This window comes from Numenius arquata, chromosome 8 (genome assembly GCF_964106895.1).
Source record: "Numenius arquata chromosome 8, bNumArq3.hap1.1, whole genome shotgun sequence".
NCBI classification, from domain to species: domain Eukaryota; kingdom Metazoa; phylum Chordata; class Aves; order Charadriiformes; family Scolopacidae; genus Numenius; species Numenius arquata.
Window position 1 is genome coordinate 20,726,051 of NC_133583.1, and position 16,094 is coordinate 20,742,144.

At 38.3% G+C, this 16,094-nt stretch overlaps 1 protein-coding gene across 1 annotated transcript in view; it reads left to right on the top strand.

Moving 5' to 3' along the window:
- The first annotated feature begins 962 nt into the window (after positions 1 to 962).
- SLC6A11 (solute carrier family 6 member 11) overlaps positions 963 to 16,094 on the top strand; it is a 100,652-nt gene continuing 85,520 nt past the window's right edge. The window contains exons 1-4 of the mRNA XM_074152726.1: positions 963 to 1,182; positions 5,078 to 5,212; positions 5,427 to 5,567; positions 7,026 to 7,116. Of these exons, the coding sequence (XP_074008827.1) occupies positions 963 to 1,182; positions 5,078 to 5,212; positions 5,427 to 5,567; positions 7,026 to 7,116 (587 nt within the window). The remainder of the gene's footprint in view (positions 1,183 to 5,077; positions 5,213 to 5,426; positions 5,568 to 7,025; positions 7,117 to 16,094) is intronic.

Genomic DNA, 16,094 nt, shown 5'->3' on the forward strand with positions numbered 1-16,094 from the left:
GGCTGGGTACCGCCCGGTGCTTGGCCCTGGCTGCTTTGCGCCGGGCGGGGGAGCGAGGGGCTGGGGATGCTCGGGTGGTGATGCTGGGTGGAGGAGGAGGAGGAGGAAGAGGAGGAGGGGGGGAGCTGGCGGGACAGCCTGAGGTGGGCGGAGGGGGGAGGCGGGTGTTATACCATCGCTCCTGGGAAGGCTGAGCATTTGCAAATTCCGGCTTCAGGGCGCGGGGAGCATCCTATCCCCGCCGGCCGGCCGGGAAGAAGCCGCAGAACAGGACGAGGCTTCCCGGCTCCTCGTTATCCTAAGGCTGTCCACGTTATCCCCGCCTCCCCCTGCCCGCCTCTGCCGCCGGCGACTGCCCTGCCCCGTGCCTCCCGTGCAACAGAGCGAAGAGCGGCAGCCCGCGGAGGTCCACTCGGAGCCGAGCCCTGAGCTAGAGACCCTGTCCCTCTCCCAGCCGCGCAGGCACAGGCAGAGCCCTGGGTGAGTAGTGTGGGAGCTCCCTTACTCCTCCAGGCAGGCCAGAACCATCCAGGGCCCCTTTGCCACATCCTTTTCTTCTGTTCTCAATTGTGTGCCCGGAAGGTACAGGAGATCTCTGTCCTGTGGTAGGTTAGTCAAGCTGGGATCCTTGCTTGGGGAGGGATTTTTGAAAGGCTTCACTATCTGTGCTTTAAAACAATGTCATACTACTAAGTTGTCTGTCTCAACTTGGAAATCTTCTCCTTCCCTTGTACATAAGCTTCTCTTCCCCCCACCCCCCCCCTTCCTTTTTCTTTTTTCCTTCTTTATAACTTTTCCAGCCTTACAGAGTTGCCTCATTCACTTTCACCCGCCATCTTATGTAGGTAATAAGAAGCCAGTGATATGCTGAGGGGGTGACTTTAGTCATTGAAGGTTATTACTAACAAGTGTCTTAAAACATCTGTATGGTTTTCTTTTGTTTTCCCCTAGGCTGAACAGTCATGACAGCTGAAAAGACTATTCCTATAATTAATGGCAAGCCAGAAGATGCTTTGGACCCAGAAGCCTCAAGTACCAACCTCGTCCACAGAAATGATAAGAAAGTTCATGAAAGAGGTCACTGGAACAATAAGGTTGAATTTGTGCTTTCTGTGGCAGGGGAGATTATTGGGTTGGGAAATGTATGGAGATTCCCATATCTTTGCTACAAGAATGGAGGAGGTAAGATGGCATCATATGTTGATTTACAGCTCACCATAAGCGTGGGAAATAAACAGTTAAGAATGCCTTACAGTGACTTCTTGCTCTAGTAAGAGATAGATATTCAGGATTTCAGTGTATGTGCGGATAGGGAAGTATCAAATACCTGACAACTAAGAAAAAATCACTGTGTTTTTCTTTGTTTTTCCTCCCCAAATATTGTATAGCTTACTTTCACAAGTTTATTTTGTGTCAGTAAATGGACAGATTTTTTCTGTAAGATTTTTAGTGTGGAAGAAGCCAGTGTTCTGTTATAGTTGTACGCTGTGTATTTTCTTCTGCATGGGAATACGGACCCAAGCATACTTAAATAAGTTGGTCTGATATAGAATTTTCTATATCAGAAACTAATGTAGCAGTTTATTTTTCACAACAGTATACTTTGGAGAGGATGAATATTGTTTTTGATAATGCTGCAAAGATTACTTTTTTTTTTTCTTTGTCATACAAAAATTTCTTTAACTCAGCCATATTATTTTTTTTTTTCCTCATTGCTTCCCAAATCACTAAAGTAGGGTAGGGGAAAGATGTAAAAGCTGCCTGTTACTGAAAGAAGAGAGCAAACCCTATAAAATTTAGAATAAGAATGCTACTTGGGAAAGAAAAGAACAGCCTTAAGTTCTACAAAGTTATAACATGTGGCATGTATTGGTTATAGTTCAGTATAAACTATGTAAGATTTGTGACAGTTGAGAATAAGCACATCAGCTGTGACTTGCGAAGCGACGAGGAGAGAAAAGTAAATTAAAAATTTAGTTTAGAATTCAACGTTTTCCCCACCTGAGGCCTGAATCAGTGTTAGTGTAAGCATATAGGCGGGGAGAAAAGTAATATGTTCAGTGGCTGATGGTGCAAAGATCTGTTCTTTAACAGGTTTATTTGCTAACAGCATTGTGCCAGATTTCTTTCCCTTGTCCCTCCAAAACTAAGCATGGTTGTCTGAGATGTGGAAGATGTGTTTATGGTTTGCAGCTCGTTTCTTTATGTATCCATACTTCGGCAAAACTAAAAGAATGAGAATTCACCTGTTTTCTGAATGGTGCTGCCAAGTGCTGCTGTTAGTATACAAATATTAATATGCTGGGTATGATATGGAGGACAGTTTTTTGTTGGTTGTCAAAAGTTTTCACTGAGAAATTTTAGTAGAGAAAAATATAGATTTTTATTATTTTTTGTTATATATATTATGTAGATCTTGTTCACACAGTGACCTTTTTATACCCATTTGCATGTGTATGCTAGCTTGTCAAATCATTTTTAAGGGTATAACATTCGGTAGAAAAAAATCTAACCATGTTTTTGGGTGATTTGGTGAAAAAGTAATTAGTTAAATATCATACTTAATCACCATTATATTCTTTAAGATTAGAATTAATGTGTGTGGTTTAACTAGTCATGTCCTGGCACCATGGGAAATTTGCCATTGACTTCAATGTTATTCAATGAGGACTTGGTCTATGACCTGTGTTTTTGTAACTCTCTGGAATGCCCTGCTGGAATTAGACCAGAGCTGGACTTGTTTGATGCATCAAATGCAAATACTGAAAACTACTTAGTGTGTGGTAAGTGAAGACAATGGTAAGATATATGAGCTAGTTATCACATAACTTGCTAGATACAGCATGAATCTACAAGCAGTCATATGGAACTCCTGAGATTTGACCTCTCTCTGGTACTCACTTCAAGTCATAACAGGTAGTGTAGGCATAAACTTCTATAATTTTAATTTCTTATTATATTAGTGGGTTTTTTTAAGAAAATTGATTTCTTTGCATGTTTACAATTAGGTATTTCTTGGAATATGATCTGTTTGCAGGCTGGGAAACGTGATGACCTCTAATTTTAATGTTGTGTACCTGTTTTAGAACAGTGTTGGAAAAATAGAGTCAAAGCTAATACTTTCGATTTCAACAAGTTGCCATGTTAAACTTGCTATGATTGTGTGTTTGAGTGGTCCGAGCTGGGTTTGATATTGGCTAGCAGTTTGCCTGGCCTATAAGGATAAATCACCCAGAGAAACCACATTTTAGGTGGAAGGATTCCATTCTTTGGGAAATCCACGTGTATTGCTTGAGATGCAGTTGAGATTCAACTGTAGGCAACTATATTCTGGTTGAGGGAAGAGACTGCTCGTGAAGAGATCTATCCTGATGTGCTGGATCTGAAGAAAGAGATTGCAAGTCAAAGCAGCTGTATTTAGTTGTCTCAACTTTCTTATCGAAGTGACTGAGGCATAACAATTGTTGCAGGTTGTGGGTGTCTCGTGGTGGTTGGTTTTTGGGGTGTTGTTTTTTTTTAAGACACTGAATTGGATACCTATTTGCCTTGTAGTTGTAGAAATACTCCTGAAAAATTCAGAAACATTTTGTTCATAGTTAATATTCTGACAGAGATTTAGTATTAGAGAGGTAGCTGTTAAGGTAATTAATCTTCAGGACTTCCATTGAAGGAAGGAAATGTTGCTATTGCTAGTGCTCTAAAGAGCTGATCAATGTATGCAACAATGCACAGCACTCTAAAACACACCTTCCTAGGAAAAACTGCATCTGCTGAAACTTGTGTTTAGCATACCCTGTGTTGGTTTGAAATGGAGTGAGTGGTGGCATGCTTACATCATTTAATGGGAGCTTTAAATGAAGTTAATTAGTGTTGTGGGGTTATTAGTTTGGGAGCAAGTAGGTTGAGGCCTGGACACAACACGTTATGTATGTTCTCCTAACTTTTATTGTCATAACTTAACTAGACAGTTAACACTTTGTAATTTTTCTACAACTTCAGATAAATTATTATGTGTAGTACTTCGCTGCGCTAGTCTGCCCGATTAAACCAGTAAAACTTTCTTGGTGTAAGTAAAAATGACAGAATCGGTTATTTTGTGCTGCTTTCTCAGTATTTATTTCCTTCTTTCCTTGTTTTAGTCTAAACCAATATAGTTGCTTGCTTTCCACCTCATCCTTTGACTCATCAGAAAGTCTGAGTACTTGGGGAATGAGGAAAAAAATTCTTTGTCTTACATGTTAACAGATTCTCTGCGTAATCAAAAGGCTGTATCTTATTCCATATGCTTAAAATCAACATTATTAGCAAGTGACATTATGCCTAACATACATATATATCTTCTCTGATTTCTCTGCTTCAGCACGCTTCACAGCCATGTTCTTTAGGTGCCATACCTAGTAACACAATCAATCACTAAATAATACAGTATGTCTGCTATGTGTTAATTGATGAGAGGATTGTTGTTGTATACAGTGCTTCAGCATTGAATCATACTACTCGTTATCTATGTACTTTACTGCTGGCATCTAACAAAAATGTTGATGCTTTGTTATTTTCCTACAATTTCACATTAATGTTTCTAGCTGATAAGCCCTGCTTTGCTGTTCTTTTAAGTAGTTCTAAAGCCTATCTCATCACTTCCTTTTCATGATCTTTATCATCAGGCTTATCCAGATACCATGAGGGAATGCTTGGATTTTGTTTCCATAAAATTTCTTCATCCCTGCTTTCCTGAGAAAAGCAAGGAAGACAAGATAATGTAGACTGATTTGGTGGTGATCAGAGCAGAACTGTGTGGCTGAGCAAGACTCTGGTCTTTTCTGTGTTTGGGAGATACATGAGCAGAATTTAGTCTACACTGAGCAACTTTGGTCTGGTCTTTTATAGTCCATGACACTGGCTTACAGGTTAACTTTTGATATTTAGGGCCAGGAGTGAACAACAACTGCACTTTCAGCATGATGCCTGAGAAGTGACTAATAGGCAATCCTTCTTTCATTAAGAAAATTACTTTCTCGCTATGCTGTCAAGGAACTGTATTTATTATAATCAATACTGCCTCAATGTTTGCTTCTAGGTGCTTTCCTCATTCCATATGTGGTATTTTTTATTTGCTGTGGAATACCAGTATTTTTCTTGGAGACAGCCTTGGGACAGTTTACTAGTGAAGGAGGCATTACATGCTGGAGGAAAGTTTGCCCTCTATTTGAAGGTAACAAACAGTTCTGTGTTCTACTGCAAAAGAATGCATTAAATTTGAAGTAAAATAAAATAAATTATATCAAAATTCAAGTTAAGATATACTTAAAGCATTAAGGATTTGTTTTTAAATTACCTGAAAAGTAAAAGTTTTCTATTGTGTCTCAGTCTTTTTTTCTTTCTTTTTTTTTTTTTTTTTTTTTTTTTTTTTTTTTTTTTTTGTCCAGGTATTGGATATGCCACCCAAGTTATAGAGGCACATCTAAATGTATATTACATCATCATTTTAGCATGGGCTATCTTCTATTTGTTTAACTGCTTTACTACAGAGCTTCCTTGGGCTACCTGTGGGCATGAATGGAATACAGGTATGATCTTAGCAGAGATTATTGCTACACAAATACTTCCAAGTAATTGATTAATATATTAAAATGTCAGGAACAAAAGTATTCTGGTAGTAGAGTCTGGGGAAATGGGCCAGTCGCATCACACTACACTGTGATTAAGGAATCCTGGAATGAAGACTTACTCATACCTTTTTGGTTTAGGTTATTGTATAAGCATTTCTTCCCTCCAAATGCAATGTCAGATAGCAGAAGACGACTTTGGATTTTGTTAATTCTTTAAGATACTCTGGCTAAATCCCAAGACTCTCATTTGCAATCATATCTATTCTCCCTGAATACAGTAAGTGAATTCTACTGAAGAGCTGATGACCTGATGACAGGTTACAATCTTGCTCTTTCATTCTGATGAAATCAGGAGGAGTTTAAATGGAGAGGAAATTATTAAATGTGGAACTTTTGAAGTCGCTCTTTTTAATGCCAGATGTTGAGGGATAATGTTCATCAAGCTACTTCTGAAAATTTAGTCACATAAGTAATTCTTACTGCATGCAAAGTAGCCTCTTACATGAAAGATGAGGTGTGTATTCCTAAGGATTTGCAGTATAGGGCTCTTCATCTGTCCTCTCGTTGATATTTTTTTCTGTAATGCTCTACTTGCTGCATTTGAAGTTCACAAACATCTATGGGGAGGAATACATACCAATGCCCTTATTTCCATGTTCCTGAAGTTTTTGCATTTATTCCTTATATTACTGTGGTTTCAAATCATGTACCAATTGTACTGTCTTTCATGATTTTTCCGTTATCATGTTCTTTGAGCACACCTAAAACTAGCTGAAATCTTGCAATTTAGGTTATGGGAACTAGTTTTGGGCCCAGTAGACGTGGAAGGATTGGGTATCGATTTTGGCAACCCTGCAAAGGAGCTTAGCCAATGTTGATCACTGTTCAAATACTAAGTGTCAACTCAACAATGCTGAGCTGCTTCAATCTCCTTTCTCTGTATTAGATAACAGCAATAAGCCAGAGTGACTTTTCACTTGCCATGTTAAGGCAAAGTGGAACCTTGATGCTGGCAGTGTTTCATAAGCCATATGTTACCAGTGGCCATTGAACCAGCAGTTGGAGTAGGATTATGTTATAATTCCCAATCAGTTGTCTCAGTTTCTCAAAGCGTCTTTCTTCTGCCTCAGATGTTTTATTGGCCCTTGCCATTGCAACGGCGCCTTTGGAAAGTGTTCTAGGAGAGTGTAGCAGACTGCACTGATAGTTTTCTGGGCTAGGCCTGTGATCCGGTGATCACAATACAGTGTTGCAGAAGTAGCAGCTGTGGCATTGTAGTGTACCTAGAAATCCTTTAACCACATAGAGAAAATGTGTTCTAGAATAGCGGCTTCACAAGATGTATAAACTAGAAGATGCACAACAAGAAATGTACTTACATGTCAACATAGCAAACTCTTTTGTGTTCTTTTGTAGAAAACTGTGTGGAATTTCAAAAACTTAACATGAGCAACTGCAGTCAAGTCTCTTTACAAAATGCCACTTCACCAGTGATGGAATTCTGGGAGTAAGTGCACATAAACTTTACGTTTGATCAGACTATTCATTATCTTCCAATATTTTGATCATTTACACATGATTAGATACCTTGTAATCCTATAGCACTTATTGATGTGAGTTCAGCTGGAAATCTTCTCATGCAGCCAAAAAGAGGATGAGAGTTTTAACTCTTTTTTTTTTTATTTAGGGGATACAAGGAAAGGAATTCGATATCCTGAAAGAACATAGAACAAAGTGTGCCACTTGCTTGGGAGCTTGGCTCCTGCTGCTAGAGGAAAGAGCCTCAAACTCATACTAATGAGGAGGCAGAGGTGAAAGAAAGGGGATGATTTTAAATATTTCTTGTTTTTTTCCAGGGTGTTTTTTCTCTTAAGCGTTTGAGAGTTGCATCTTCATCCTTGTTCGAGCTAACTAATACTTTGGCTTCTGTATCTCATTATTTTTTAAAGGACTATGTAAGCATTAGTTGTTCAGCTGTAATAACAGGAGAGTTTAACTCTCTTGTATCTCCTTGATTCTGATTTCTAGTTAGAGTAATAGAAGAGAATTATATCTTCGCAAAATATGGTCTGTTTCTGTGATGTCCCATATTTTTTCTTACTATAAATATTTAATTAGTGCATGTGTAGTTGCATATTCGTTCCTTGCGGGGTGCAGTGTGTTAAGGCAGTCATAGAAATGGAATGTTACTTTTTAGTACTAAGCTATCTCTCAGTTCAATGTGTGTTACAAAATTCTGGGTTACTAAAATTTCTCGAGGCCCCATTCTAATCTCATTAATTTTATTATTAAGATAGAGCCATACTCTGAGGTTGTACGTTCAAAGCTCTGTTTTATGTTCAGGACAGCAATAGCTATGCTTTGAAAGGACCATAAATTAAGACTATCCTTGAAGGGACAACTCTAGATCAACATCGTTTTCTTGAATGTTAGCATATGCTGTTGTCTTTGCCTCCGGACTTCTTTGTCTCGGTACATCAGTTACCTCAGCCTTCATGGGTGGCAGTTGTTGCTTCAGTAAATAATATTGTTTTATTTAAAATAAAATCCCCCAAACCAAATTAAATCTGAACAGGATGTGAAAATGCATATACACTCTAGTTAAAATTGTCATTTTAATTTCTGTTAAAATTTGCAATAATCTGAAAACATTGAACATGTTAAATCAAAATATATGTACTCTACCCACTTCTCAGCTTACATTTCAGAATAAACAAGAGTTTCTTAGGTGGCATCTCTTACTGCTATGACTTCATCATTTTAACAAAAATATCTTATGGTTCTTTGGAATAACTAGAACTCATATTTCATGTAGTTAGAGTAAAGAAACAAAGTATTTCCTCCAGTACTAGCCTTCCTTGCCCACTGTGTTTATTTGCTTATTCAACAACATTCAAAACTCAGCGATTGATGGTAACTCCAATTATCCAGAGAAGCAGGCAATGTTCAGTTGAATTATACAGAGGGCACAGACTAAGTTTTATGTCCTCATGTTTCTAGGGTTCTGGGATTTTTCTGTTAGTGATCATCTTTGGATTGCCTAAATTCCTGTGTCAGTGTTATTTTGACATAGACACAGATACTTTTGAAGCATGTCCCCCTCTCAGAATTCTCTAAAAATGAAAGTAAACAAGGTTTATAGCTAAACTTGGATTCAAGTTACAGTGGGTTTTAAATCCTTCAAGTTTTTGACATGTTTGCCTACCTGATTTTGGCTGAGTTAGGAAGGAATTATGAAGCTAGAAGGAATAATTAGATTTCGGCTTTTCTCTAGCTTGTTTTACAGTGTTATGTATACAAAGTTGAAAATACACACTCCAAAACTTTTAAAATCACAAAAACCAAAAGAGAAGGTAAAAAAATTAATTTGTTATTCATTTGAAACTTTTTTTCTTTGTTGCGTTAGGGACAAACTTTTTGTAATACTAACAGTTTACTGGCCAAAATAGCTTAAGATATTAAACTTCTCTACTTTATCCATCCCAGCAAAACTGAAGTTGCGTGGCTTTTCACCCTTGGAAAATAAACGTACTCTCTTCCTGCTGAGGAAGGTATTTGCCTTGTTAAAATTTAAGTAGGAATGATGTTGCAAGGCTTCAGAAGAGATGTGACAAACCAGTTTAGTAGTGGAAGAATGAGCTTTATTAAATACCAGGACTGAGTTTTGCATTAAAATAACTAATTGGAATGAACAGAAGATTATAATTAAGTTATATTTCTTAAATATATCAAACATAAATGCACAGTAGAGGTTTTTGTGTGTAGATGTACGGTGCAGATCACAGAGTAGTGAATGTGAAGTAAATATATTACTGAACTAGTTAATTTGTCCAGCAAATCCAGCAAGATGACTTGTCTACCAAGTCTGTAGGTAAGTGTTAGCAGAAATGTTATTCCACTTAGCCAGGGGTCTGGTTCACATGATGTTGCTTTACTCCTTTATAAATTCTGGTGTCAGGAATCATAAACTTATTGAAAGACTCTTTTTGAAACAAATAGTAAAAAGAAAATCAATGGGGTAGACTGCACAGAGCAGATGCTCGCTGCTATTTTCGGATCTCATGGAGATAGTGTGTGAAAATCTTCATTTCTGCAATAACCAATCACAGGACTGAATTCATTTGCATAATGACCAGGTTCCTTACAATTAAGTTGATGCTTGTGAAGGAAAGGGGGAGGCTCTAGGTTTCTTCTGAGCCACCACACCGTTCAAAACCTTTACACTTTGCTCTCTGCGATGTCAAGTCTGCAATTGAAATTCCTCTAAGTCATGGCCAAATAAAGCTGATTTATTGTGTGAAAGGGTCAGCTGGGGGGAAAAAAAATTGGGTTTTCTGGGGGTTTTGCGGTTTTTAGTTGCTGGTTTTTTTGTGTTGGTTACCATCTACTCTTGAGATAATCCGTGAATTACAGTGGTGATTATTGTGAATAGTGATCCTGTTTGCTTACTGTGTGTGATCTCATTTACACATAGAACTGAACACTGCATTTGTAAACTGTCAGGCTGATGTTATATCCTTTCTTTGATAATCATTTCACACTACCACAGTCTTCACAATAAGTGAAACAAGTGTCCACAATATCTTCTCTTTTTTTTTTTTTTTTTTTAGTTAAAACTCAAGAAGCCAACAACAAAACCCCAAATGATTGGGGAAGACCCAATATTTACAAAAATGCATGTTTTAGCGGTGTTAAGTGTTCCTTTCCAGCCCAGTGCTCTCAGTCTAGGGATTAGTGATGGCGAGGGACATACGGGTTGCTATGTGTCACACAGCAGACTGGAGACTGGCATTATGTAAATGCCAGCAGAGGTTAGTAGCAGGGTCATACGTTGGATTTGGGTTTACATGTGTGTGCACACCCGTAAATGAGTAGACCAGGCCCAAAAGAATGTCTTTATTTCTGGCTTTTAGAAGGACTCTTTGTGTTTTCTCCCCCCTTCCCCCCCCCTTTTTTTTTTTCCTTATTTCCCCTTCCCTCACTTAACTAGTACTATTAGGTCTTTTCCATCATCTAGGCTAGAAGGCTCAGCCCTTACTTATTTGTGACTGGAAGCAAATCCAAATGCTCAGTTGGTTTGAGGATTGCAAATAAAGACTACAGCCGCTCTGCTGAAATATTTCTAGCTTTTATTGCCTTGGCTACTCCTACAGCTATTGCTGAAATCAAACAGCAACTCACCCAAGTGCAGTGATAACAGAGAGGATACTTTGCAGTACTATGAAGTTTTTCTGGCATGCAGACTAGCAGTTACCTTTCCTCAGGTCTGTACAGAGGATACTGTTTCCTTGCTATGCTAGTACATATAGACTCACTTTCTCTGATAATTCAGCTTTCTCTACCAGCTTTGGTGGCTGGATGACACAGACAGTGAAGGCCTCATGATTGTTTGGGAGACATAAAAAAGCAAAAGACTTTAGAGATTAGTACTGCAGTAGGTCCTAGATGGTGTTTCCCTTTTGGTACACTCAGCAGAATCTCATTGTACATGCAAAGACCTCAGAATATATTTTGTGATTGTAATAACTATAATTGTAATTGATAACTTCTTATCTGTAGCTACGTGGTGAAAATGGTCTGACCCTGCCGGAGGAGCAATAGGCGAAGTCTGGGAGTTTGGACCCTGTATACTTGTTTTCCTGCTTAGAAATATCTACCCTTGTTAATGTTTTAAGATTTCATTCAAGTTCGCAGACTTGCCACTGACTACAGGTATCAGTGTTGACAGCTCCGGGAAAAACTAGGAGATTAAAGGATTTCTTACCTTACTTAAAAAGGCTATGCAAGCCATAGCCTTGAGGACTTTCACATTCCATCTGCATATACTGTTCTCTAAGGTAATTTTTGAATCGGTCAAAATTCACGTTTTATTCTTCAAACTCCCTGATGCTGTGTTCTGAAGCACAGGCGAGAGTCTGAAACTTCACTTTTCATTTCATACTGGTGCCCAGCATTCAGTCTGTCCAGTTAACTACTGTTCATGGTGTTTGTTGTCCTAATCGTATAGTTTGATTAAGGGCTTTCTAAGAAAAAATAATAATCTTAACTTCAAGGCACAGCACATGGAATTTTTAATGTCCAAACTTGAAACAGTTAATAGGAGTAGCTGCAGTAATAATAGAGTTGTTGATCATTTTGGATATGTTAAAGCAGTCCTGTCAAAGAGAGTTGTGGCTGTGGATGAGGCTATATTTATAGACTGGGAAACATAATAGAGAGGAGAAGATACTTTACTCCATTGCTCTGTGTGCTTTCCTAGGAGAGGAAATTGCCTGGCAGGTATAGGGGGCAGCAGCCATGTCTGTGTGCTCTTTTGGCTGCTACTCCAGTCTGTCACCATGGTCAGGAATTTGAGGTTTCTAGTGCCTGGGAAGGGAGCTGGACAGACAGAGGACCCATGGTTTTGTGGTTGATTCCACCTCAATAGTTTTTTATTGGCTGTATAACAACAACTTAGTCCTCTGTTAAAGAAGGTCTAGTTGTTGGCCTGTCATTCTCTGGAGGGGGTGACACATCCTTAGCACTTCCAAGTAAAGCCTAGTGAGAAAAAACATTTTTTTTGTCCAGCAAAAAGAAAAGGGGCCGTTCTCAGCAAAAAGGAAAAGGCACAAACCCTTTCCTTGCAAAGTCAAAAGGAGTTTTTCCTGTTTCATTCAGGCTGCAAATGACTGCAGCAGTCACATTGTGGTTAATCCCTGCTACCCTATGAAAAGTCATTAGCAAGTTGGGCCTGATCCTGCAGTGCTCAGTACCCAGAGACCTTCAGCACCTCTCAGAACCAGGCCCTTTGTGCATGTCTTGTAGAACATTGAGTTGTGCCAGACTCTCTTGTTTCTGTTCAGTTCATAAGAAGCTCTGTGAAGAATGCTTTTTGTTTGGAGTCACGTGAGCTCTACATCTGGTTTTGCCTCAAAACCACTGATTTTGCCTGATTTGAGTTGAAAGAAGTAAATGGTGTAGGTGTCAAAACGCTACGCTGATTTCTTAATACTGGGGAATAAATGTTTTAGAAAAGTAACTGTAAAATGTTACAAACTCCTCTTCAGTAGTTGTAGGTACTTAAGGTAGGAATACTTTTCTTTGATTTCGAAGGTGCTGTGAACAAATTTTGTCTTTTATTTTCCTAGCTATTTAGAATGATACTGTTATTTCAGATACAAAATTGTCTAGGTTGGAAGGGACCTTTCAGATCATTGAGTCCATAGTTCATAAAACATTTACTTCCTTATCTACTACTTGGAATGTCTTTTAGGAATTTGTAGCATTCGATTGGTTCCTACAATAACATATGGGAAAGTTTTTTGGTGGGTTTTTCTTTTTTTGCCTGCAGTGTTGGCAAAAATCTAAGTTACATTTTTGTAGCAAAGATCATACATGAGCTATTTAAAATGTCCCTTAATTACACAATTGTAAAAGCGGTAGCAATAATATTACCTACTAATAGTTGCAAAGCGTACACAGGGAGATGAATGACGTGCTCAAAAACCTGTGATCTTTAGAGGCTGCTGGCTCCAATTTTGCTGAAGAATGCTAAACGTTTTTTTTAAAGTATCAGTAATACTAAGGACATTTTCATTATTGTTATTAATGTAGGAGTGTGTGTTTTAAGACATGTATATTTATATATGCGCTTTTTGATACTGTAGGGAAAGAAATATATGTGAGAAGGACAGTTTGATTACTGGGAAATTTAAAAAAAAAAAAAAAAAGGTAAAAAGTCTAAAATAGCAAAACCTTAGTTGTGCCATGACAAGCTTGGCCAAATAAGTCAATTGCAGAATATGCCAAAATAACCAGGCTTGTCTCTTCTGGCTTTGTTAGGGTTTTAATTGGTTTCTCATAGATCTTCTTTTTTGGTTGCTTATGTAAGAGAATACCTCTAATAAAAGGCCTCCTTTCAGTTATGTCTGGTTTTGTGCAAATAGAAAAGTGAGCTCATCCCCTTCTTTTAAGAGTTATTATGTGTAGCCCTCTACACTTGTATCTAAGCAAACTTCTTGATATTCTAGAAAACTAAAAGCAAGATACTGTTGGTGGCAACTGCTGCCTGAAACCAATTAGTCCACTTCAGTGGCTCCCCTAAAGAATAGAGGGGTCTTGCACAGGACAAGCTGAAAAGTTCCATTCATGTTTTACAAGGTGGCCCACCCCAATAAGTGTTTTCTCCATCAGTTTACCATGGGAATTGGATTTGTAAGACTAGATGTGCAAGCAAATAGCATGTAGCTCTTCCAAGACATATTTTTCAATACCTCTGGAATCCTTTAAATGTGCATGTGGCTTTGTATATAATAGATTGTCATTTTCAGCTGTCCAAGAATGTGTCCATTAGACTCACTAACTGTCTCGAAATTGAGAATCTCAAGGACCTTGGTGCAAGAGATTTTAGAGATGCCCAAGTAACTCTGAAAACTGTGTTAACCAGCAGTCACATTTGTCTGCTTCTTGGCTATCTTAGCATGGGTAATGCGTAAAGCAAATAGTTCCATGCAATTAAGCAGGCCTGCATCTATTTTCGGCTCTTGAAAAAGTATCACAAGAAAAAAAGTTTAGGCACTTTTAAAGAATATTTCCCAAGTATGGCTTCGTAGATTAGGGACATTAACAGAAGGGGTGGTTGCTTAGTTTCTTTAGTCAAATTAAATGCTCAAAGGAGAGATGTCCTTGCTGTGCAAAAAAAATAGAGTGAACTGTCTGCTGGGAAAAAACACATGCTTTTTTAGTAAATTTTTCATTTTTTTCCAGTATGTTCTTGTATGACAGCAAGAAAATTGATTTGCAGTGTCAGGAGGGTGTCCTGAGGAAGACTCATTAAATATTGCTATGGAATTCCTGTTAAGTTTGCCGACTGTCAATCAGTGCAGGCATTGAAACAGTGATGTAGACATAGTTATCCTCTGTGTGGAAAAGGAGACGACTGATATTCTCCCGAAGTCCCTTCCCCAGCTATTTTTAATGATTTTAACTCTGCTGACTGGTTTTAGTTTAGAAATGAACAATTGAGCCAGTAGAATTTATCTAAATTTGTTTCACTAAGAATCATATTGTAAGTTGCAAGTGCTACAGGAGAGCAGTATTTTATGAAGGCTCGGTAAATGTGGACAAAGGACCTGGGACCTCTCAAAATAGCTCCTGTACATTTGCAGTTTTCTTTTCTTATTTGACCTATCAGCTACTCTTTACTGCCTTGTGCCCCTGCTCCTTTGCAGTTTCAATTCTTAGGTTTTTTTTATAAGTAGGATTCAGTTCAGGGCCGGCAAGTACACGAAATATGTTGCCAGAGTAATTTTTTAAATTTTTTTTGTGTGTCAGGTAATGGCTTTATACTGGCCTGTTCGGTGTGGAGGAGATAAAAGCTTACCGTCACTCATTTGTTACATGAGTTTGTAGCCAAGAGCTCACTATGAAGGACTATTTTACAAAATCATGGAACAGTTATCAGTTTGTTGTGATCTGTACTTCTCACCTTATGAACATTTAAGAGTGAACAGCAAAGTACAAGTCTATAGACTTTCTAAAAGGCTCAACACAACCTTTGAGAGCTATCAGGCTAACTTCATTTCTTCTGGGTGCTTTCAGTTCACAGCTGCTGCTGTGTTCTGTGTGCTGAACTAATTTATGTCACTCAAGGTAAATCAAAAAGGAGATTTTTGTCACTGCGTGACTTCTTCAGAGAGGAGTAGGGGGAAAACTGCAAAAAGCCTGAAGGAGTCATTGGATATATTGAGAGAGTGCCAAGAAACTATAGAGCAGAGGTGAGTGGAACAGAACAAAGAAGTTACTTGACAGGATTAAACTCTCAGATTTGGTTAAGAAGAAGTTGCCACTACTTCAGTGAAAAAGGCTGAAGGAGAATAGGTTTGGAACAGCTAGAGGAGAAGTGGGGTCTTTTGTGTTGATCCATCACTGTCCCTGTTGCTATGGATATATACAAACACACACATACACAGATGAAAATGAATAAGCAATATATGTATATTCACAGTAACTGTTAAGTAGTGATACGTTAACATTCAGATAAGTATTGACTTTAATGAGGCAAGGGTTGACACAAAAAATACGTATTGTTATTTGCAAGCAGTGCTAGAAATTTTAGGGGAAAGTCTGCTGAGGAGTGTTTAATCTTACCTTTTAATTTGATAAGAAGTGTAAAAATGAATAATGAATGGAGCAACATTCAACCCTATGAGGACTTTAAGAAGAAAGAACCAGGCTGAGCGGAAGCAAATGTGGCTCAACTAGGAGTAATTAATTCTGATACGTGTAGGTCACAGAAAATATGCTGCGAGAGGTAAATATTTTAAAGCTGTGCAGAATGCTCTAGCTGAGGGATTCTCACTAATGTGACCACTGGGAATTGTTTGTCTGCCGCTTTAAAAAAAAATGCACCAAGTATGGAATTAGGTGGATTTCCAGCAGAGAATTCTTACAGCTCGAGAGAATTTTATTACAGGTTCTTTAACCTGTAATCTGTAGATTGTCTTC